Consider the following 22,687-nt stretch of genomic DNA (forward strand, 5'->3'; position numbering starts at 1 on the left):
AGGAAATCCCAGGGGCATCAGGCCTCGTCCCTCCAATCAGAGAACTCCAATCTATGGGGCTGCAACCCCTCTCTTGGCACCCCTCTGCTGTGGAGCCCCATGACCCTTCTCCACCTGTTGCAAGGCCCCTGGCTACCCCCTGGGACCCTCTGCTGAGTATGTCATGGTCCAGGGCCCCGCCTGCCACAACCACAAGGCCCTGCTGGAAATAGCAGCCCTAGCTCTGGGCCCGCCCGCCCCTGGGGCCCTCCCCTCGCCAGGCGCCGCGGGGCCATTACACTGGGCACAGGGGATGGCGCCCGAGCTGCACAGCCTCCTGCTGCTGACGCTGCTGGTCTGGGTGGTGGCGGCCAGGATCGGGGCCCCCCCGAGGCAGAGGGAGATGGCGAGACGGGTCAACACCACAGGTGGGAGGTTCTGGGGAAGCAGTGGCCCAGGGAGACCATGGGGGGAGGCCAGGGTGCAAGTGGGGAAGGTGGGCCCTGGGGACTGGGAGGAGGCTAAAGGGGGAGCAGGGGAGTGTCTGGGCCAGGGCTGGGCCCGGGTGATGTCTCAGGGCTGGGGGAGCCAGGGGGCATGTGGGAGAGGCCGGCGAGCTGTGACAGGTGGTGGCTGGACCAGGCTGGGATCGGAGGGCCATGATGAGGAGGCTGTTCTGTGGGATCAGGCCACGGCGGTGTAGGGGAAAGGTGGGGGGCTGTGACTGAGGGGGGAGGCTAAGAGATCATGGCTGGGGAGGAGGCTGGTTCCCCATTTATGTGTCTCTTCTTCCACCCCCATCCCCCAGAGTTGAAGGCTGCAGTCCTACCCTGTGGGGGGTCCGGGGCTGTGTATGGGGACCCCCCCACTCAGTTGTCACTCTCCTGGCTGTGGAGGAGCCCGTGGGGCCAGGAGCTGCTGAGCCTGAACGCAACCCTGGGGGAGCCGCCCCGCCGCACCAGGATGGGCATCGGGGCCCGGGGGTCACTAGTGCTGCCCAATGTCTCCACCTCAGACGCAGGCATCTACAGCTGCGAGTGGGATGGGGACAGCAGGGGAAACGTGCTGCTCAATGTGCCAGGGAGCCGTGAGTCTGGGAGGATCGAGGGGCTGATGCGGGGGGCAGGGCCGTGGGGCAAGGTCTGGATGGAGGAGATGACTGGGGGGAAGGTGGTGGTTGGAGGGCGGGGTGGGAGCAGGCAGCAATGGAGGGCAGGCACTGAAGGGGTGGGCTGGCCTGGCCCAGGGGGCTAAGCAATGGCAGGCAGTGGGGTGGGAGGCAGAGTGCAGATGTGGGAGGGCTGATTCAGGAGGCAGATAGTGTTTTGGGGGAATGTTAGGGGGCTGATCCAGTGAGGGGAGGGGGCAGATCCAGGGGGGCAGTGTCAGGGACTCAAAGTTCTCAGCTCTGTACGGCCCTGGGAGGAACCCCCCTTCGGTGTGATAGCCCCCCTGAAGGCGCACTCTCTCTCGGGATAGGCCCTCTGCCCCTGCCGCCTCCGGGAACCGCATCTCTGAGCTTTCAGCACGTCTGTCTCTGCCCTGGAACCCTCAGGGAGTCCACTCGCTCAGGACCCCCGGGGCCCCCACCCCCAGAGGGAGCGATGCCCCCTGATCTCTAGCCGGTAGTGACTCAGCCAGTGTAACACAGGAGGTTTACTGAGTGTCCAAACTCAGCACAGGAAACACTCCGGCCCCTCAGGCCTGGCCTCCCTCAGCATTGTACATCTAGGTCTCCGCCCCATCCAGGTGGGCTCTGACTGCTCTCCCCTCTCCAGTACAGCTCTCCCCTCCTTCCAGCTGAGCCCCCAAGATCATCTCCCCCCTTGGCCCCTCCTCGCCCTTTGTCTTCGGTCCCAGGTGTCACGGAGTGTGGGGAGGGCAGACCCTGCACCCCTCTTCCTGGGATTCACCAGGACTCTCAGCCAGCCATTAAAACGGAAGGTTTATTGGACAACAGGAACACAGTCCCAAACAGAGCTTGTAGGTACAACCAGGACCCCTCAGGCAAGTCCTTCTGGGGGACAGGGAGCGTAGACCCCAGCCTTGGGGTTCCCTGCGTTCGACCACCCAGCCTGAAACTGAAACTCTCTCCAGCCCCCTCCTCTGGGCTTTGTCCCTTTCCCGGGCCAGGAGGGCACCTGATTCCTTTGTTCTCCAACCCTTTAGCTCTCACCTTGCAGGGGGAAGGGCCCAGGCCATCAGCTGCCAGGAAACAGGTGTCGGCCATTCTCTGTGTCCAGTGTCTCTGTGTCCTGCACACACCTGCCCTCTAGGCTCTGCAAGGATCATACACCCTTATCCCACCACCTAGATACTTAAGAACTGCCATGGGGAAACTGAGGCACACCCACACTATTCAGAGAAAACTTAAGAACAGTCCCACTTCATCACATCAGGTAAACAGGTCACTGGGTCCCTCTCTCTTCTGTCCTTTGTTCCCTTCTGGCTGGAACCGGTTGGTCAGGTCACTGGGGTCCTCTCTCCGCAGCCTATTGTCCTCCCATGGCCAGAACCAGCTGCCTTCCAAGGTGGGCTGAGCATCTTGGTCACCAGTCTGCTAGGGTCCCGCATCTCCAGCCTCCCCATCTCCAGGCCATTGTCTGGGGTCCTGGCAGCAAGGCTAGGTCACGCTTGGTCCTCTGCAACAACAAACCCTATCCCACCGCCCGGTGCCGTAGGAGCCAGCACACTGTCGTACCAGCCCCTCTGCTTCCTTGGGCCCTGGCTAGATTCTCCCCAGCCAAACCCATGACCTGCGTGAACCTTCTGCAGAATTTTCCTTTCATCTCCCCTCCCAGTCATCCCTCATTGAGTCCCGGAACCCCTCACTATCTTTCCAGACACCAACTTGAAAGGGTGGACCCCTGTGTATTTCTTGGGCTGTAAAAGTTCTGCGGCAGCCTTTGCCCGGTGTGCTGGCCCCCCTGATCTCTAGAGAGAGGTACCTCGCAGCCGGATACAACCACCGGTGATACTTCTGGTGGACCACCAGTTGCCTCCTGATCCCTCAAAGTTTTGTTTTCCCTCTGGAAGCCCTTTCCTGGTACCGGTCCCTTCTCTCACATGAATCTTTCCCTGCGATCCTCCCCCAGGATCTTGCACACCGTGGCCCTCAGATTCTTCTGGGCAGGACCCTTCTGCTGCTAGGTCTGGAATTCAGCTGGTGGGGTCGGGGCCCGGCCCCCGTTATTGTGTCTGTTTCCCCACCACAGGACAAAGCCTTGGTCTCAGCCCTGTTAAGCCGTGTTCCTGGTAACTCACACCCCTGTTGGAGGTGTTACGTCCCCTGATAGGTAGTTTGCTGGTGTCAGGCCAGGCAGGTGCTGTCCAGCCAGGTCTCCAACGCATTCCCCCATCAGCACCGCCTCTGGAAGTGGATTGGGCACCCCACCTCTTTGGGGCCCCCCATTTTGGATGTACCCTTGTTACAGGCACCTTAACCTGGAGGGTCCAATGACACCCCTCAGGGTTAGGTTTGCACTGGGCACTACCTCATCCGGGCCCACCACATCAGCTGTGCCTGCATCTCCTCAGTGCCCATGTCCCAGAGCCCCCGGACCTCCCTCCCATCTACTTCGATGGGGATGAGGTGGCGACTGCCCCACTGGGCTCTGCCCTGTGCTTCCCTGCGGACTGAGCCCTCTCCTGGCCCCCGTCTGGAGGAGTGAGATCCGGGCTCTCTTGCTTTAGCTCTTTGGGGGTTATGAACACCAGGTCCAGATCCTGTCTCAGAGAGACACAGTCACTTCCCAAGAGTACATCAAAGCTGATGTACTGAAGGACCCCAGCTACCAGTCCCCCCGACCCCCTCCAAGCCTTCCTGTGTCTGCACGGGATCTGAATTATCAGCAGGTGAATGGCTTCAGTTGGGGAGCCTTCCCCACAAATTACACAGCCTCTTGGCTGCCAGTGGGGTTGCCCCACACCGACAAAAGTCTCTTGGTCCCAGAATCTCTCCATCCCATGAATGCTCCCCATTGACCCCCACCTTCCGCTCCCACTGGGGAGCCAAGATGTCTTCTTGTGCACCCCTGGGCTCAGCCATCTGCTGGGCTCGGAGTAAAAGCCTGTCTGCCTCCTCCCCTCCCCAGGCCAGCTCTGCCCCAGAAGCTGACTGGTCGGGATAGACACAGCTGAGTCTCTGAGCCTGCATTACAGGCTGTCCTCCCTTCACCAAGTTAGCCCTTTGGGGGGTCTCTTGGGCCAAGACTTCCTTTATCTTTGGATATTGCACCACCTGGTGTCCTTTTGCACCACAGTAATTACAGCTCAGGTCTCTCGGGACCCATGGAGGGAGTCTGCCTGCTCCAGCATTAGTGGGCAGCCCCACATTGGGCTTCCTGGAGTCCCACCTCTGAGAGGTCTCTGGGTGACTCCCCTTCCGAGTCACCAATGTGGGTTCCTTCCCCCCCTCCACTGCCCATACACTTATCTGCTAGAGTACCTGCACTTCTCAGGTCTTTGGGCTTTGAGGACAGATCTCCTACAGCTGCTCCAATCCCACCCAATTATACCCATCCTCTGCAGGGGTGGCCCTGCACCCTTTTCCCCCTTGCAGAGATATTCCCCCAGCAAGATAGTGACCTCCTTGTATGAGACACCTGGGGTTTCTCGTACACTCCAGAATCTTTTCCTATCTGCCTCAGGGGTCCACTCAAACTTAAGCAGCAAAGCCTGTTTGAACCATTCATAGTCTCTACTCTAGCCATTTGGCTGAATGCTTCTATGGCCTTGGGACCAAGCAAGGGGGTGTAACGGGGTCAGCACTCACCTCTTGCGAGTGCCCCCTCTGGTTGGGCACATTTGCGTTCTTTAGTTCTGTTGACCCCTTTCGGTGGTTCTCAGATGTTTATTTCAGTGACTCAGCTCTCCGGCAGAGTCACACACTATTTGCATGTGAACCAAAACAGAACCCTGCCAGCATATAGGTCCCAGTGGACTGTATTTAGTGCCCCTCTGGTGGTGTCTCTCTAGCCCTCCCTGGGCTTTGGATTTTAAGTAGTCCAGCCCTGGTATGGGGCCATATCCCCAGGGCTTCCTCCCTGGAGACACTATCTTCCTGCAGCCCTCCCCAGACTCAGTCCTTACTCAGTTCCTGCAGCCAGCCAGGAGCTTCTTCATTGCTCCCCTGGTCCCTGCTAGCAAACTATTTTCAGCTCAATCCTAGCCACCAGTTAGGAGCCTCTCACTCCCCCGGTCCCTGCCAGCAGACTGTCTTTGGTCCTGCTGCTCATCCAGCCAGGCACACAGTCCTTCTTCTCCAGCTCCACCCAGCAACTAATGACTGCACTGTTCTGCAGCTCCTTTTATAGGGCTCTCCTGGCCCTGGATTAGCCATTCCAGCAGCCCCTCTGATTAATTGTGTCCTCACCGCGCTAAGCCTCTTGGAGGAACTCTCCACTGCACCTTTCCTGGGATGGGTGAGGCAGAATCCTGAGGCCTCCAGCAGGGAGCTGTTGGGCCTTGTCCACCCCATCACAGGGGGTAGACAGCCGTGCCCACCCGCCGGGTCAGCCGGATTCAAATCACAAGCCTCCTCACCGACAGTGAGGGAGGAACCGATATCCCCTGCCGCCCCATTACACCGGGGCACACTTCGGAATCTAGGCTTCCTGCAGAATTGGCACCTTGGGGTCCTTCCCCACTTACCCCCTGGCAGGTCCTCTTGGTGCGCCTCTCCTCCAGCTCATGTTTTCACTGCTCCGAGCGGTCAGCTATAACCTCCACTCCTCCAGCTCCAGCTTCACCCTCTCAGCTCCAGTTTCCATCTCTTCACATCCACTGGGGGGAACCCAGGTTGGGAAGCCCTGCTCCTGGCTGGGGAACTGGTCTGGCCCCCCTGCTGCTACTCTGACTGCCCGCTGCTACTCCAGGCTCTCAGGGCAACCTGAAAGCCCGCTGGAACTGGAACTTGCTCCTCGAACCGCTCACATCTCTACCAGCCAGGCAATCAGCTACTGCTGCTCTCTCCCCTGCACAGATGTGCCAGGTCCCTCGTAGGGAGCTGGTTCTAGACCCTTTCCTTGCTGGTTCCTTCAATTCCCTCATTTTATCGCTGGCAGCCACTCACTGCAAAGTGCCTGTGCTCGCAGCCACCGGCTACAGGGTGCAATCCGCCAACCGTCCTCTGCTACCACGTTGTCACGGACTCCCAGGTTGTGCCCACTCTTGGCCCCGTGCGGTCCCTGGGGGGAACCCCCTTCAGTGCGTCAGCCCTTCTTGGAGATCCACTCTCTCTCGGGGGTTAAGCCCCTCGCCTACTGGAACCACACCTTTCTGAGCCTTAGCACGCCTGTCTCTCGCCGTGGGCCCCCTCAGGGAGTCTACTTGCTCTGGGCCCCCGGGACCCGCATGCCAAGAGGGAGCAATGCCCCCTGATCTGCAGCCTGCAGTGACTCTCAGCCAGCATAACACAGGAGGGTTTAATGAGCATTTGAACCCAGCACAGGCAGTTCTCAGGGCTCTCGGGCCTGGCCAGTTTCAGCACCTTACGTCTAGGTCTGCCCTGCATCTAGGTGGGCTCTGGCTGTTCTCTCTCTCCTGAGTCCAGCAGCCCCCTCCTTCTAGCCGAGCGTCTTATATCCACTGTCCTTTGTGTTCGGTCCCAGGTAAACAGGTCACTGGGGGCCCTCTCTCCTCTCCGTCCTCTGTTCCCCTCTGGCTGAACTGGTTGTTCAGGTCACAGGGTCCTCTCATCCTCAGCCCATTGTCCTGCCGCTGGCCAGAACTGGCTGACTGCCAAGCTGGGGTGGGCCTCCTGGTCACCAGGTTATTGGTTGCTAGGGTCCCCCATCTCTAGGCCACTGTCTGGGGTCCCAACTGCTAGGCAAGATCACACCTGGTCCTCTGTAACAACAAACCCTCTCCCAACACCTCGTAAAACACGCAGCACACAGGGAAACTGAGGCACACACTGTTCATGCAAAACACTAAGAAACCCCCCCCACTCCATCACAGGCAGGCAGTGGGAGGAGGGGGTGATCCAGAGGGCAGTTGGCAGGGGCAGATGGTGGGGGGTCCTGGGAGCTGATCCAGGGGGAAGGTGGTGGGGGGAGAGGGGCTGATCCGGGGGTGAGGCAGTGTGGGGAGGGTGACTGATCCATGGGACAGGCAGCAGGGGGATGATCTGGGGGCATCGGGAGGCCTAGGGCTCACCCATGGGGGCAGGTGGTGGGGGAGGAGGGCTGATCTGGGGACAGGTGTTTGGGGTGATTAAGGGGGAAGGCAGTGGGGGGCTGATTTGGGGGGGCAGGCTGTGGGGGTAGGAGAGCTGATTTGTGTGGCAGACAGCGTGGGGCCTGGGAGCTGATTCGGGGGGCAGGTAGTGGGGGGAGGATGGCTGATCTGGGGGACATGTGGTGGGGGGCTGATCCAGGGGGGCAAGCAGTGGGAGGCTGATTTGGGGGGCAGGTGGCAGGGGACCTGGGAGCCTATCCAGAGAGCAGAGACTGGGGTGGACAGGGGGCTGGGCTGTGGTTTGAGCCTGCTCTCACCCCTGCCAGGGGAGCTCTACATCTCTGGGACCCAGGGGGGGCAGGTCGTGCTCCCCTGCGCTGCGGGAAATGCCAGTGAGACACCCGCTGTGGACTGGTTCAGGGATACAAACAACAGGACCCACCAGTTTGACCACGCTGGCCCACGGCACTGGCCCAACGGCAGCACCCTGCTCATTGAGGGCTGGAATCAGGGGATGCCGGACGGTACTGGTGCCGGGCCAGGAACCAGAACTGGACTGTGCACCTGCACCTGGGAGGTGAGGGACCCGGCTGTGCCCCCTGCTGGAGCTGCCAACTTTCTGATTGCAGAAAACTGAACACCCTTGCCCCTCCCCCTGCCCCTTCTGTGAGACACCCCACTCACTCCTTCCCCCCTCCCTTGGTCGTTCGCTCTCCCCCATCCTCACTCACTAGCTCATTTCACTGGCTGGGCGGGGATTGGGGTGCGGGAGGGGGTGAGAGCTCCAGCTGGGGCTGGGGATGAGGGGTTTTGGGTGCAGGAGGGGGCTTCAGACTGGGGCTGAGGGGTTCAGAATGCGGGAGGGGGTACAGGGTGTGGGCTCTGGGAGGGAGTTTGAGTGCGGGAGGGGGCTCAGGGCTGGGGCAGAGGGTTGGAGCACGTGACGGGGACAGGGTGCAGGCTCGGGGTAGTGCTGACATCAGGCAGCTCTGGGGAAGCAGACAGCATGTCCCTCTGGCTCCTACGCATAGGGGACAGGGAGTCCGCGTGCTGCCCGCGTCTGCAGGCACCGCCCCCACAGCTCCCATTGGCCGCAGTTCCTAGCCAATGGGAACTGCAGAGTCGGCACTCGGGGTGGAGGCATCACGTGGAGCCCCCTTGGCCACCCCTACACCTTGGAGCCGAGGGACATGTTGCCACTTCCTGGGAGCTGCATGAAGCCGGGCACAGAGCCTGCCAGCCCCACACCAACCGGACTTTTAATGGCCAGATCAGTGGTGCTGACCGGAGCTGCCAGGGTCCCTTTTCGACCGGGCGTTCCAGTCGAAAACTGGATGCCTGGCAACCCTAGTTCCTGCTGACACCCCAGCACCCCAATTGCCTCCTGCCCTCTGCTCCTGCCTTCCTGCCCTACAACCCCCCAGACCCTTCCCTCCCACCCCTGACTGTCCCTGTCCCTGGCAGGGAGCCGTCATTCTCGGTGCTGGCAGGGGACACGGCCCGCTCCCCTGCAATGGCTCCATGCCGGATGCTTGGGTTCCAAGGCTCCTTGGCCTGGAAGTGGCTGGGGCCCAGGGGTCCTCATGGAAGCACTGGTGGAGCTGGTGGCTCGGCGCTACGGAGCCTACATGTTCAGCTCTCCCTGGGCACTGGCGCAGCCCTGTGCTGCCGCAGTGACACCCGACCAGGCCGGGACCTACCGCTGTGTCCGGGGCAACCACAGCCATGCCGTGGAGCTGGAGGTCACGGCCCACACAGGTAGGGGCAGAGTGACCATGGGGAGTAGGGTGGGTTGTTTGATGATGTCTCTGCCCAGGGGTGGGGGAATTTGTGGGGTGGGTACAGGGGAGCAGTAGCAGGGAGGACATGGGGGGGCGACATGCTGCGGGGGTGAGGCCAGGCCCGTGACAATGTCTCTGTCCAGGAGGGTGGCAGCCCTGGATCGTGGGGGCTGCAGGACTTGGATACGTTGCTATTGGCCTGGCCTCCCTGTTTGGATACTATCAGATCCGCCGAGGTGAGTTGGGGTCCGGGATGCCCCCAGTCCCTGCCCCACATCTTAGGCCCTCCTTGTAGCCCTGCCCCCTAATCAGCCCCGGGCTTTGCTCTGTGCTGTGGTGTGGGTGGGTGCAACTGGGCTCAGTCCTCAGGGCTCCGGGGAGGGTGGTCCGCACTGTGGGGGGCACTTCCCCCCAAAAATGGCACCTTCAGTCCTGGGGTGATGACCCTGGCCATAGGGAGCAGAGGTCGGGGGGTGGGGGGAGAGCGGAACAGGTGCTGAGTGGGGTGGGGGAAGGGGTGCTGGAGGGGGGCTGGCTGGGTGTGGGAGGGTGCTGAATGGGGTGTGGAGGTTTTGGCGAGTGGCTGTCGGGGACCGGTGCTGAGTGAGGTGGCTGGGTGGGGGAGGGGGCACGGGGTGCTGGGAGCACTGGGGGGGGCTGGGGCCCGGGGGCCTGGCTCCCCTGTGCCCCCCTCACAGCCTGTGCCGTCCGGGTTCCAGCCCTGCAGACCAGGAGAGGAGGAAACGCCTGATGGATCCGGCCAGGAGGTGACCTGGGCGGGGGGAAAACCTGCTACCCCAGGGTGGGAAGGGGGGTCTGTGCCACGGGCGGGATGAGGGTGGTCTCTGGGAGCCGAAGGGGGGTCCGTTGGTGCTGTGGGAAGGGGGCTGCTGGAAGCAGGAGGGTCTCTGGGTGGTGGGTTGCTCTGGGTGTCTGGCAGACGGGCGCAGGATGTCTCTGAACCCCGTGGGGTGTCTCTGGGAGCGGCGGCTGGGGGAGGGGGCGGGAGAGACGGGGCTTCTGCCTGGCGGTGGTGGGGCGTGTGATGTGGAGTTTGGATTCTGATTTCCTTATGAGTAGGTCCTCCATTTCCAGGTTTTTCAGGGACTGGAACGTGGCTCACACCCCTTAATGGGAATTGTCCTGCCCCTTGCAGACACTGTCTGGTGAGTGCCCCCTGCCCCCCAACACCTTCTACCCAGCACCCCCAGCCCCTGCCCCCCACAGGAATGTCCCTGCCCCCTGTAGGCACCGCCAGAGTGTCCCACCCACCACCCTCCTGCCCCCATTCCCCCACTGCTTCCCTTCTCCCCCAGCACCCCCTGCCCTACTCCCCCTATGAGAATGTCCTGCTCCCTGCAGAAACCCCCAGTGAGTGGCCCCTGCCTCTGCTGGTTCCCCAACATCCCCACTATTCCTTTGCCCCCCAACACACACCCTGCCTCCCACAAGAACAGTCAGCCCCTACAACACAGCTGGTGAATGTCCCCCACACCCTACTTCCCTCTGCTCCCCCACCCTCTCCAGGAACACCCCTGCCCACAGGTGAGTGCCCCCCCCCATATTTTCATAGCGATCAAGCCCCAAAGAAGGCTATTGGATCAGCCTGACCCCCTGCATATGACAGCCTATTGTAACCCCCCCCACAGCATATGTACCAGTTGCACTGAAGTGGTTTAGTCCCAAGGCAGCTGAGCTGTTTGGCCCCAGGCAGAGCACAGTGGGAGCCTGGGGTGCCCCCAACGCCTGCAGCAGGCCACAGGTCCCCCACTGTCCCAGCCAATCTGATCTGGGGAAAGAATCCTCCTGACCCTGCAAAGGGCCATGAGCTTGGCTCTGCACATGGGAGCCAGCCCACCAGCCCAGTGTGTCGGAAGGGCTCTCTGACCCACCTCAGAGTCTGCCCGCCCGGTGTCCCCTCCCTAGTGGGGCCGGTCCCTGATGCTTCAGAGGAAGGGGAAAATAAAACTGAGAATCCAGCCAGCCAAAGGGAGTCAAGTTCCTTCCTGACCCTGCAGGTGATAGGCCACAGCCCTGAAGCATGTGACCGGATCATAGCCATTGTCTTAATGCAGAGCCCCCCTCGTCTTGTGTACCTTCCCTCCAGTCACCCAGGGGGCTGCGTCCCCACAGTCGGCCCAGGGAGGGGCGTACTGGTGTCTCTTTCCAGCTTCAGGGCTTGTGGGGCTTGACCCCAGGGATGGCGAGTTGCCACATCTGGCTGCATTGACCCCCTTCTCCCTGTTCCCACCAAGGCCAGCTGGTGTGACTCCCCCGCCCATGCCGCCCTTCCCTCACTGTGCATCTTCTGGGAGCCCTGCTCTGACCCTGCCCCCTGTTCCCAGGTGTGGGGCAGATGGATGCAGTGCGCTATGAGAACGTGGCGCTGGGTGCAAGAGGGCAGGGGAGGCCACTGCCTGCAGAGGGGCCCATCAGTGCTGCTGTGTCAGAGGGTGAGTGACCCCTCCCCGGGGTGACCCCAACCCAGCCCCCCTCCATGGCTCTCCAAGCACTGCAGGAGTGGGGTGCAGAAAGGGGGCCGGGGCACAGACTGGGAGGATGGGAGTGATGGGGGGCACATATTGGGGTGGGATGTGTGACGGGATCCCTGGGGTGCAGCCTGGGACCATGGGACTGCTGTACCCCCTGAACTCTCTCCAGCCTGGGCTGTCTCTCACAATGCCCTGCTAGTGACCAGCAGCAACCCTGCCAGGCACTGTGATCACTCAGCACAACCGCATGTGGAGCCCCACACCTGGCTAGATTGCATGAAAGCTCCCAGGGCCACTCCTGAATCACACAGAGAAAGGCCACAGCCAAATCCCCCCAGCTTCCAGCACTGTACCTCAGGAATATGCCATCTTGGATGGCTCAAGATGAGCAATGCAGATTTATTAACTGGTTCACCACTTCAGCAATGGAAAGCGGACATACACCAGCCTTTGCAAAACCTGACCAATTTGCCACACACTTCATACAAACTCACTGGTGAAGATAAACAGTAAAACAAACATATTGGCTATAAAAGACAGATTTTAGGTGATATTATGTGACAGGTAAAAAGCCAGAGTTAATTACCAAAAGAAATAAAATATCAGCACGCAGTCTAAACTCTCAACTTTATTAGACCGGGCAACATCTAGATTAAGCAGTTTTTCTCACCCCACTGGATATTGCGGTTCCTAGTAGCAGATTTCACCCTTGAAATCTGGGCCAGTCCCTTCAGTTGGAGTCTTCAGAGTATCCTTGTTGGAAGGCCCAGTGTGGGGCCTCTGTATCTGTTCCCATGTGCTTGGGGAACACAAGTCCAGGCATATCTGTGGGGCATTGCTGAGTCTCCAGGCCAGGTTGAGCAATTCCCCGGTGTGGCCTCATGCAGGTGAGTCATTGCATCCTAGCTCCCTGGCTGGACAATGGCTGTTGGTGGTTGTTTGACACCCCACCCGGGCGCTGGTTACTTTTCTTGATGTTACCTCTGGGGGAGTTAATATCTGGCTGATTCCCCAATTTACAGCATGTTTCAGTGACAACTATACAACACAATCTCATAACTTCATTAATGATACACATCTATGGATAGAGAAATGACTTTCAGTAGATCATAACCTTTCCCCTGATACCTTACCAGGCCTGCTTTCTATGTAGGATCACGATTATATAAAAATGAGGAATATGGGGGTTACAGGACGCTCCCCCAAGATATAGAATGTCACAGGGTGTGAGAGGGATACAACCAGTTGAGGGGTGGGGTGAGGGGTACAGATGGGGCAGGGGCACACAGTGGGAGAAAGGGGGGGTGATGGGAGCCCAGAAAGTATGGGGGGCAGCAATGGGGGCCCAGCCACAGGCAGGAAGATGGGGGAAGGGGATCCTTGCCTCCCCAGGGGGCCCTATGGAGCAAGAGATGGCAGCTCAGCACAGGGAGGGGCCAGAGTAAAGAGGACTGGGGGACGCAAGACCCACATTGACACCCCCTCTCCCCGCAGACGAGGAGGAGTATGAGCACCCGGACAGTGAGGATGAACCAGCAGCCGAGGGTGAGTGGGGGGCAGAAAAGGCAGAGAGCTGGAGTTAGAGGGGGGGTTGGGGCATGACAGGGCAGCGATGGGGTGAGGAGGGGGGGCATAGGGAGGGGGTGATGGAAGGGGCTGGGCTGCCCCCCGCAGGGTCATGGTTTGGGGTCACCTGCTTTGCTTTTCTCTCCCGGCTCCAGATTGTGATGGCTATGAAAACACCAACGGGGACATGAAACTGTGCATGGGGGACAAGGGGTCCAGCGGTAACAGCCCCTGCAAACAGCCCCCTCACCCTCACCCTGCACCACCCACTGCACAGGGGATGAGACAGGACTAACTCCCCGGAGCCAGCCAGTCCCTGCCCGGGGGCCAGATGGGAGCTGGTGCCCCTAAAGGAGAATGACCCTGTGTCCCATGCCCCGCGCCCTTGCACTGGGGCTGGATGGGAGCCAGCGCCCCGAGAAGGGAAAGGCCCTGTGCCCCATTCCCTGACCCCCAGAGCCAGCCAGTCCCTGCCCTGGGGCTGGATGGAAGCCAGCACCCCTGGAGGGGAAAGGCCCCGTTTCCCATGCCCTGCCCCCTATCCTGGGGCTGGATGGAAGCCAGCGCCCCTAGAGGGGAAAGGCCCCGTTTCCCATGCCCTGCCCCCCTGTCCTGGGGCTGGATGGGAGCCAGCGCCCTTAGAGGGGAAAGGCCCTGTTTCCCATGCCCTGCCTCCTGTCCTGGGGCTGGTTGGGAGCCAGCGCCCTTAGAGGGAAAGGCCCCGTTTCCCATGCCCTGCCCCCTGTCCTGGGGCTGGATGGGAGCCAGCGCCCTTTGAGGGGAAAGGCCCTGTTTCCCATGCCCTGCCTCCCTGTCCTGGGGCTGGTTGGGAGCCAGCGCCCTTAGAGGGGAAAGGCCCCGTTTCCCATGCCCTGCCCCCCTGTCCTGGGGCTGGATGGGAGCCAGCGCCCTTAGAGGGGAAAGGCCCTGTTTCCCATGCCCTGCCCCCCTGTCCTGGGGCTGGATGGGAGCCAGCGCCCCCTATAAGGGAAAGGCCCCCCTGTTCCATTCCCCACTTCCTCAGTCTTTCTGGGCCTAGTCTGCACTGGGGGCTGCGGTCTCCACAGGAGGCGAAGCTCAGGGCCTGTTTAGGGGCATCCGTTCCCCTGACGCCCTCCTGTCCTTCCCCCAGACGGTGCCTGCTACGAGAACAGTCTGGAGGAGAACAGAGCAGGAGGCAACTGGGCTTCAGGTAATGGGGGCACTTGGATGGGGGGCAGGGCTGAGAGCGAGGTCCTGGCTGGGGAATGGGGGGGCGGGGCTGAGAGCAGGGTCCTGGCTGGGAATGGGGGGTGGGGCTGAGAGCGGGATCCTGGCTGGGGAATGATGGGGCGGGGCTGAGGGCAGGGTCTTGGGGCAGATAGGTGGGGCTGTGGTGTGCCAGGGAGCAGGACTGAGTGTGGAGTTTCTGGGGGTCTCCCCATGGCTGACAGAGCACCCTGCCCTGCAGCCCCAGCCCCACAGCTTTTCTCCCCGTATCTCTCATTTATTGCTCCCCTCCCTCCCCGTCCCCAGATGCTTCCCACTCCACGAATGCTCGCCAGGGCCCTGGGACCGAAGACCAGGTCTCTGAAGGTAACGGTGTGGGGTGCTGGCGGGGGCTGCCTGGAGGACACACCCCACTCCCAGGCATCCCCCAGGGTGGGAGGGGCCCCTCACCCTGGGGCTTGGCAGTGGGCAGGGATCTGCACGCCCAGGGCAATGGTTTCCAGAGTATCACCCTGTAACAACGCCCCTGGCAACCTGTTCATCACCGCGGTAACGGCTCCCCTGGTGACACTGGCCTACGGCCCCAGGTAACGGGATCCCTGGTAACTCCAGGCAGTCCAGAAGCTGCCCCCGGTAGGGTGTCCCAGCCCCACAAGCCCATCAGAGGGGAGCAGACACGGGCTGCTGCTGACAGGGACCTGCCCCCTGTGTTGGCAGGCAGCGAGTGTTACGAGAACACGGAGGAGGACAGTGCCCTGCTGAGCCCTGGAGCTGTGCGGCTCGTAACAGGTGATGGGCTCAGGGAGTGTGGGGTCCCGGGGTGAGGGGGCTCGGGGTCAGTCCTCCCCTGCCAGGGTATGCGTGTGTGTGGGATCTTGGGGTGCCTGTAGGGGGCACTGTGTGTATGTGAATCCCATGGAGCCTGCAGGGGGCGCTGTGTGTGTGTGGGGGGCGGATCCTGGGGTGCCTATAGGGGGTGCTGTGTGTGGGGTGTGAATCCCAGGGTGCCTGTAGGGGGCACTGTCTGTGTTTGGAAGGGGATCCTGGGGTGCCTGTAGGGGGCACTGTGTATGTGTGTTTATGAATCCCAGGGTGCCTGTAGGGGCGCTGTGTGTGTGTGGGGGGGTGAATTCCGGGGGTGCCTATATGGGGTGCTGTGTGTGTGTCTTTGTGTGTGAATCCCAGAGTGCCTATAGGGGGCACTGTTGGGGGGATATTCTGGGATGCCCGTAGGGGGCACTGTTTGTGTGTGGGGACCCCAGGGTGCCTGTAGGGGGCACTGTGTTTGTGTGTGGGGACCCCAGGGTGCCTATAGGAGGTGCTGGGTGTGTGTGGGACCCCGGGGTGCCTGTAAGGGGCGCTGGGTGTGTGTGTGGACCCCAGGGTGCCTGTAGGGGGTGCTGTGGGGGGGAACCTGGGGTGCCTGTAGGGGGCACTGTGTGTATGGGGGGAATCCAGGGTGCCTGTAGGGGGTGCTGTGGGGGAGAACCCAAGATGCCTGTAGGGGGCACTGTGTGTGTGGGATCCTGGGGTGCCTGTAGGGGGCACTGGGTGGCCTCACCCAGTGGCTGGTCTCTCCGCCCAGACCTGCGGATGTTGCTACTGCTGGGTGCCTGTGAGGAGCCGGAGCGGGATCGGCAGGATGGACACAGCGAGGACTCTGCTGGTGAGAGGGGCTGGGAGCTCCCCTGGGGGGGGCGAGAGGGACCCCCGACCTTTCCCTGATGCCCACTTGTTCCCCACAGGCTCCCAGGCCTATGAGGAGATGGCCGAGGCTCTGTATGCAGCCCCCGCCAGGCATCTCCGCCTCCGGGACCGCAGCCAGGAGGAAGGTGAGCTCCAGGAATGGGGCTGGGACCCCAATATCCCACTCTGGGTCCCTGCATATCCCAGCACCATGAGCCCGCTCCATGGGATCACCCCCATATCTCAGCACCTCAAGCCCCCTTCTCTGGGGTCACCCCATATCCCAGCCCCCTGAGTCCCCCTCCCTGGGGTCACCCCATATCTTAGCACCCCAAGCTCCTCCCTGGGGTCACCTCCATATGCTAGTGCCCTGAGCCCCCCCCCAGGAGTCAAGACTAAAGCCAGCGCCCTGAGCCCCCTCCCTGGGGTCACCCCATATCCCATCCCCCTGAGCCCTCCTCCCTGGCATCACCCCCATATCTCAGCTGCCTGAGTCCCTCTACCTGGGATCACCCCATATCCTAGTGCCCTGACCCCCATCCCAGAGGTTCATCCTCCTGAGCCTCCCTACCTGGGTCACTCCCATACCCCCAGCCCCCCTCCCTGGGGTGACCCCAATATCCCAGCATGCAGGGACCATCCCTGGCCTTGGGGCCTCCACACCAGGCCCTCTCCCTGATACATCCAAGATGTTTCTGCCCCCACCACGCCAGCTGCCCCTCCCCAGGGCCAGAGTTGCAAGGGGAGGTTCCCCAGGAGAAGGGCTGGGAGGGGCTCAGCCCTCCACCTCCTCCACGGGAGATGAGGTGTGTATGTGGGGAATAACCCCCCCAGGCCCTGGCTCTGACCCCGGCTCCCATCCGCAGACGCAGATTCCTATGAGAACATGGAGGGCGGGCCGGGCTGCGTCCTGCCCCCCCGGGAGGGGAGCATGGAGCTGCATGGAGACGGTGAGTGATGGCTGGGTGGTGGTGAAACTGGGCACGGGGGGGTCCCCGGGGTGGGGCCTGGGGGCAGAGGTCAGTGGCGGGGTTACCCCTGGGCTCTCACCTGTTTTGCTGTCATTGCAGCTGCTGGGCTGAGGGCCCCAGGGCCCGTTGGAGCTGAACCCGCCAGGCGGGCGGTGCCCCGGAGCCTGACTCGGGACTAGGACACGCCGCCCCTGGGCCAAGACAGGCAGCAAGTGTATCTGAGTCCATGAGCACAGGGCTCTCGGGGAGGGCCCCGCGTCCCCATGGCTCTGCTTCCTATCCCGGCCCCACATCCTGGGCCCCATTGCTGGGGACGGCCCCAAGGCTGCGAGGGGCCAGTGGGCTCCAGACGCTGTTCCCATGGCTCTGCAATGGCCAGCTGCTAACACCGTGCCCTCAGGTGCCTCTGGCCTGCTCCCACCCTGGGCTCGGCTGCCCCACAAGGACAGCTCCATCCAGCTGGGCTGGACCGCAGTCTCTCGGCGTCTGACATGTGCATGTCCAAGCTGGGGACAGGGCCCCCCCAGTGCCTGTATCCTCCCCTGAATGACATGCTGGGGACAGGGCCCCCCCCCAGTGCCTGTACCCCCCCAATGACATGCTGGGAACAGGCCCCTGCCCCCTCCCAGTGTCTGTAGCCGCTCCGCCAATGACATAGTGGGGACAGGACCCCCCCAGTGTCTGTACCCGCTCCTCTGATGACATGCTGGGGACAGGGCCTCTCAGTGTCTGTACCCCCCATGACACACTGGGGACAGGGACCCTCAGTATCTGTACCCGCCCCCCTGATGACATGCTGGAGACAGGGTCGGCACCAGCACCAGTACACAACCTCCCTAGCAGCAATCTCTCCCCCACACATCTCCACTGTCCCTTGGCCTGAAGTGTCCGAAGAGCAGGGGCCACAGCAGGCAACCCCTGCCCACCCCAGTGTGCCTCCATCCACAATAAATCCTATTATCCTTGGCCTGAGTTTGTGTCACTGGGATCACAGTCAGAAGTGGAAAGGACATGGGGTTCGGGGTGGGGCTGGGAGCCAGGACTCCTGGGTTCCATCCCTGGCTCTGGGAAAGGAGTGAGGTCTAGTGGTTAGAGCGCGGGGGTGCTGGGCGGCTGGGAGCCAGGATTCCTGGGTTCTCTCCGCATCTCTGGGTGGGGTGTGGGACTTAGTGGATAGACTCGGGTTGGTGGTGGGGGAGAGGCTGGGAGCCAGGACACCTGGGGTTTGAGAACAATGGAAAATCTTGTCCTTCCCTCCCCGTTGAGAATAATGGAAGCTGAGTTCTTTGAACGCTGGCCTTGTATGGCCCCCCTCAAAGAGAGGGTGTCTCTGTGGGACACTGGCTCCAGATGGGTGTGGGGGGGACCCTGCTGTGTGTGAGGGCTGGGCAATGAAGCTGTGTGTGGAGGGCTGGCATCATGCTGGCTTTGAGCCATCCCGGGTCCAGGGGTGGCTCTGTGTCTCCGCTCTCCCCATAGCCTCTGGGCGGAGGCTGTGAGCGTGCTGTGCAGCCCCAATTACGGACTGGTTTCGCTTCCAGCTCTCCACTGACAGTGAGAAACCCGCAGGCTCCACTCCTTGGGGGTAGGTGGGAAACGACGCAGCCATTGGTGGTTGAGTGCGTTCTGCGCTCTGCCTGAGGGGCCATCCCACGCCAGGCGCCACGGAACTAGGCTCTCTGTAAGATTGGCTCAGAGTCGCAGCACCCGGGGGAGGCAACAGGATTTGGCGTCATCCTGGTCAGTTGACTGGAGCCCCCCACGTGCGAAAGCCTGGTGTGCCAATTCCCAGGCGCTGAAAGGGGCTGATGGAGAATCTGCGCCGGCTCTAGGTGAGCGACTCCGCTGGTTAATTCCCCTCCTGGCCAAACACTGGCACGTTCGGGGCCATCACTCTGCCCTGCTCTGCTGGCTGCTGAAGGCTCTGCTCTCAGGAATCCCCTCCCTGGACAGGTGCCCCTCACCACTTCGTGTGGCTGATCGGAGTGGATCCAGCTCCGCCAGGCTCTGTCAGGCCGCCCTTTGCTGTCCCCAGGTCACGGCTTTTGCCCTTTGCCAACCCCTTCCCGGTGTGTCCCCGTCTGTGAGGTGCAGAGCCCTGCCCGGGACACAGCGCCCAGAGATGGTCGCACCAGGCTCTCCCCGGCTGGGGACTTGGCTCTGTAGGGCAGCTGCAGGACATCTCTGTTCCCTGGTGCCCTTGGCACAGTGAGCAGGCTCTGCACCCAGGGTGGGCACCACAGGCTGGTCTCTATGAGGCCTGTCCAGTGCTACAGCTCTCATTGCTGGAACCAACCAGGTGTGAGTACAAAATCTGCCGGGGCGTCTCCCTGCCCTGCGAGAGCCTGGATCCCTCGGAGACCCGGTAGCGGCCGCCCCAGGGATTCGCCGTCCCAGGGTTTGTTACCAGCCCAGAATGTGTCGCATGCTGCCCATCTGGCTGGTCCTCTTCCATTGCCTCCTGCTGCAAGGGTCAGGTACCATGAGGGGGCTGACTTCAGGGGATCCTGGGGGGGAGGTGGGTGGTGTGGGGAGAGCAGGGATGGGGAGTGGGGGAGGATCCCGGTGAGTGGGGCAGCCTGGGGAACGCTCCAGGTGAGAAGGGGAGGGGTGCTCCTGGCAGCAGGGGGAGGGATGGGAGGTTGGGGAGAGACCTTGGCAGCAGAGTTGGGGGAACTGGGGAAGGGCAGCGTCGGGGAAGGTCTCCAGCAGCAGGGAGCCTGTGAAGGGGGGAGGGTTCCCAGCAGTGGGGGTCCAGAGATTGCGGGAGGGTCGCAACCTCTCCTGCTCCACTCTATGTCTCTCTCCTCCCACCCAAGAGGTCCGGGTGTACCAGCCACCAGAGCTGAGGGCCTCACCGGGGGGCTCCGTGCTCCTGAACTGCACCTTCTCCGCCACCCCAAAGGCTTCCAAGCTGGTGGTGACCTGGGTGCGGAGAGCACCCAGCGGCAGTGGGGAGGTGCAGATTTATCCCTCGCCCAGCCAGGTGACCGAGCTGCGCAGCCGCATTGCCCTGGACGCGGGTCGCTTTCGGCACCAGCGGGACGCGTCCCTGAGCCTGGCCAACCTCACCCGGCACAATGCCGGGCTCTACCGCTGCTTCATCTGGACCTCGGCCACCAGCAGCCATGCCGGCAACGGGACCAAACTCAGCATCCTGGGGGAGGGGACAGGTACCCGCCATTCATGTGACCCTTGGGGGACAGGGGAGCCGAGGCATGGAGGGAAGGGAGAAGGGGAGGGAGAGGATGCAGGGAAGGGGGAAGGGCAGGGAGAGGAGGGGAAGGAGGGGGAGGAACGAAGGAGCGGAATGGATGATAGGGGATCTCTAGCAGCCCATTGTTGTCCCCTCTGCAGGAACCCACACATGCTCCTTTCTGTTCCCTCTTCAGGATCCAGGGTGCGGCACTGGGCAGCCTGTGGCCCCCTGGGTGTCGTGGCAGCTATCCTGCTGGTCCTGCATGCCATGATATGCTGGGAGTGCCAGAGCCTGCGGCACCATCGGAGGGACATGAGGTCTGGGTCCCAGGGACAGGATGTGGCTGGGAACCCATGCTCACTGTGAACCCTTGGGCTGGCAGGGAAGGACAGAGCCCCCTGACCTCTTTGATGGCTGGTCGGCCGCAGGGCACCATCCCCTCAGCTTTGGGGCCCTCTTGTCCTCAGGGTCCCCTGCCTTGTCCCTGTGCAGAGTCGGCTGGGGAATGGACAGCAGCGGCTGTGGAGGGAACCCTCAGGCAGTTCCCCGGCAGCCTGGGCCCTGGAAAGGAGAGGAGGCGCCTGAAGCTCCCAGCTCTGCGGTTGTGGGATGAAGGGCCCGGGACGTGCGGAGGCTCTTGGGGAGCCCAGGGGACCCAGCAGCTCTCACTCCCCCAGGCGGGCACCACCTGGGCCATATTGAGCAGACAGTGCACAGGATCCACGTGGGAGATGCCAGCCCCGGCGCAGCGACACAGCCCTGCTGCATGGTGCAGGGCCTGCAACCAGCAGCTCTTGCTCCCACAAGCCATAGCCCCAGAGTGCAGCCTGGCCTTCCCGTGTGGTCTGCAGCCTGCGGCTGAACCTGTCTCTGCCGGGGGAACGGAAACAGCAGCCACCTCTGTAGGAATAGCTGCTCTGACCAGGCTCAGCTCAGGGCTGAAATAGCTGTGGAGGGACACTGCTGCGGTCTGCTCTGCCTCTGTGGCCGGGGGACACAGCACGCCACGGCGGCAACTCCCGCGCTACGGGATAGACCGGGACTCTGTACCCTGGGCAGGGCTGGATTTCCAGTGAGGCCAAGGAGGCATGGGCCTAGGGGCGCGGGCGAACGTCGCCAAGTCTATGCTTTGCTAGCCCAGCTGGGCTATATTCCGCAGTCCGTTGCTGGGGGGTTTTAGCAGTTGTGGGCTGCAGCATTTTATTTTGCTGCCCTGCTGCCGCTGGCCACACTGCTCGGGACTTCTCGGGAGCCTCCTGGTCTGCCCCACCCCTGTGCGGAAACCCCACACCCTTGCCCCAGGCCGTGCCCCTCCCCACAGCGTACGCAGGGCTCTTGTCCGAGGGAGGCAGAATTTTTTTCCCTGCAGAAAATATGCTGCAGTTCTGCCTTTGCCCACCAGAGGCGCTGCTGGGTGCCAGAGCGGGCTGGGCTGTTTTGCATGAAGGCTGTGTGCCTCAGTTTCCCTGTGTATTGCACCAATGTCTAGGTGGTGGGAATAAGCATGTGTGGCTTTTGTGGAGGCTGCTCCAGCTGCCTGCAGGGATGCTATGGCCGCCCCTTTGTAACCTGAGACCCAGGAGGGGGATGCAACCAGGAACCCAGGAAGCAAGACAAAGGCCGGAGGAGGAGCAATGGGCAGGGAAGGGGTCAGGCAGCTGGAAGCGAGTCAGTCTCAGCTGGCTTGGGGCGCAGGGGGAGGGCCAGAGCCCTGGCTCTGGCTCCACTCACCCCTAGATGAATTTGGCTGAAAATCACTGATTTCTGTGCTAACAAGCTCTGCCCTACACTGTGTTCCTAATAAATCTTCTGTTTTACTGGCTGGCTGAGAGTCACGTCTGACTGTGAAGTTGGGGGGCAGGACCCTCTGGCTCCCCTAGGACCCCGTCCGAGCAGACTCAATGAGGGAAGCGCACGGTGGGGCAGGGGATGCTGAATGCTCCGAGGTCAGACCCAGGAAGGTTGAAGCTGTTTAAGCTTCTTGCCCTGGAGACAGTCTGCTCAGAGAGAGGAGGCATGCTCCGTGTAGCGGGGTTTGGCTGGGGCTCGTCCCTCTCCAGGGTGGTGGGGAACCACACAGATTATCAACAAGCCTAGGCTCTCAGCTCAGAGGGGCCTGGGAATGGGGGAGACTGACACCCACAAGCTGGGTGGCAGGGGGACACAGGCCCACCCACTCCACTGCGTCCCAGCCCAGGGCCCTAGCAGCGGCAGAAGACCCATTGCCATGTCAGTGGGGATCCCGGCCGCAATACACTGACATTGGCACTGGCAGTGTCGCAGCCAGACTCAGGTCAGGTGCCCCCAGGCTGCTTCCTAACTCCCCCTCTGGCGGTACCTGGGTCCTCCAGGGGGGCCAAATACCATGGGATCCTCTGGGTAGCTGGTGAGAGGCAGGCTGGGCAGCTCCTCCGGGCTCTAGTTGGCGTCGTCAGGCCAGGCCAGGCCAGGCCAGTCCAGTCCTCGGGCCTGCCGTAGGTCGCTGGGGTCTCCCAACCAGGAGTTAGGCTGGAGGCATCTGGCCTCTCCAGCGACTGCTCCTCGAGTGAGCTCGGGTGGGGCTTTTATAGTTCCTCTCCTGTGTCTTGACCTGTGGGGGGGCGGGCGTGGGACTTGCTGGCTCCG

At 62.0% G+C, this 22,687-nt stretch overlaps 1 protein-coding gene across 3 annotated transcripts; it reads left to right on the forward strand.

Moving 5' to 3' along the window:
- The first annotated feature begins 265 nt into the window (after positions 1-265).
- On the forward strand, positions 266-17,830 carry CD19 (CD19 molecule). 3 transcript variants are annotated; one of them, XM_038406817.2, is made up of 13 exons: positions 9,159-9,175; positions 9,659-9,706; positions 10,035-10,105; positions 11,285-11,392; positions 12,926-12,976; positions 13,153-13,218; positions 14,130-14,189; positions 14,513-14,572; positions 14,924-14,995; positions 15,792-15,872; positions 15,952-16,038; positions 16,759-16,842; positions 16,963-17,830. In XM_038406817.2, the coding sequence occupies exons 4-13, from the start codon at positions 11,296-11,298 to the stop codon at positions 17,040-17,042; spliced, it is 738 nt and encodes a 245-aa protein (XP_038262745.1). In that variant the 5' UTR covers positions 9,159-9,175; positions 9,659-9,706; positions 10,035-10,105; positions 11,285-11,295; the 3' UTR covers positions 17,043-17,830. The 3 variants fall into 3 exon arrangements, 2 of the variants coding, with proteins under 2 accessions (XP_038262745.1, XP_043373708.1); XM_043517773.1 differs by lacking the exon at positions 15,952-16,038; XR_006282413.1 differs by lacking the exons at positions 12,926-12,976; positions 13,153-13,218; positions 14,130-14,189; ... (4 more) ...; positions 16,759-16,842; positions 16,963-17,830 and adding exons at positions 266-407; positions 7,485-7,735; positions 8,622-8,916 and having other exon boundaries at positions 9,083-9,175; positions 11,285-11,356.
- Positions 17,831-22,687: the final 4,857 nt, after the last annotated feature.

The sequence above is a fragment of the Dermochelys coriacea genome, chromosome 6 (genome assembly GCF_009764565.3).
Source record: "Dermochelys coriacea isolate rDerCor1 chromosome 6, rDerCor1.pri.v4, whole genome shotgun sequence".
Lineage (NCBI taxonomy): Eukaryota > Metazoa > Chordata > Testudines > Dermochelyidae > Dermochelys > Dermochelys coriacea.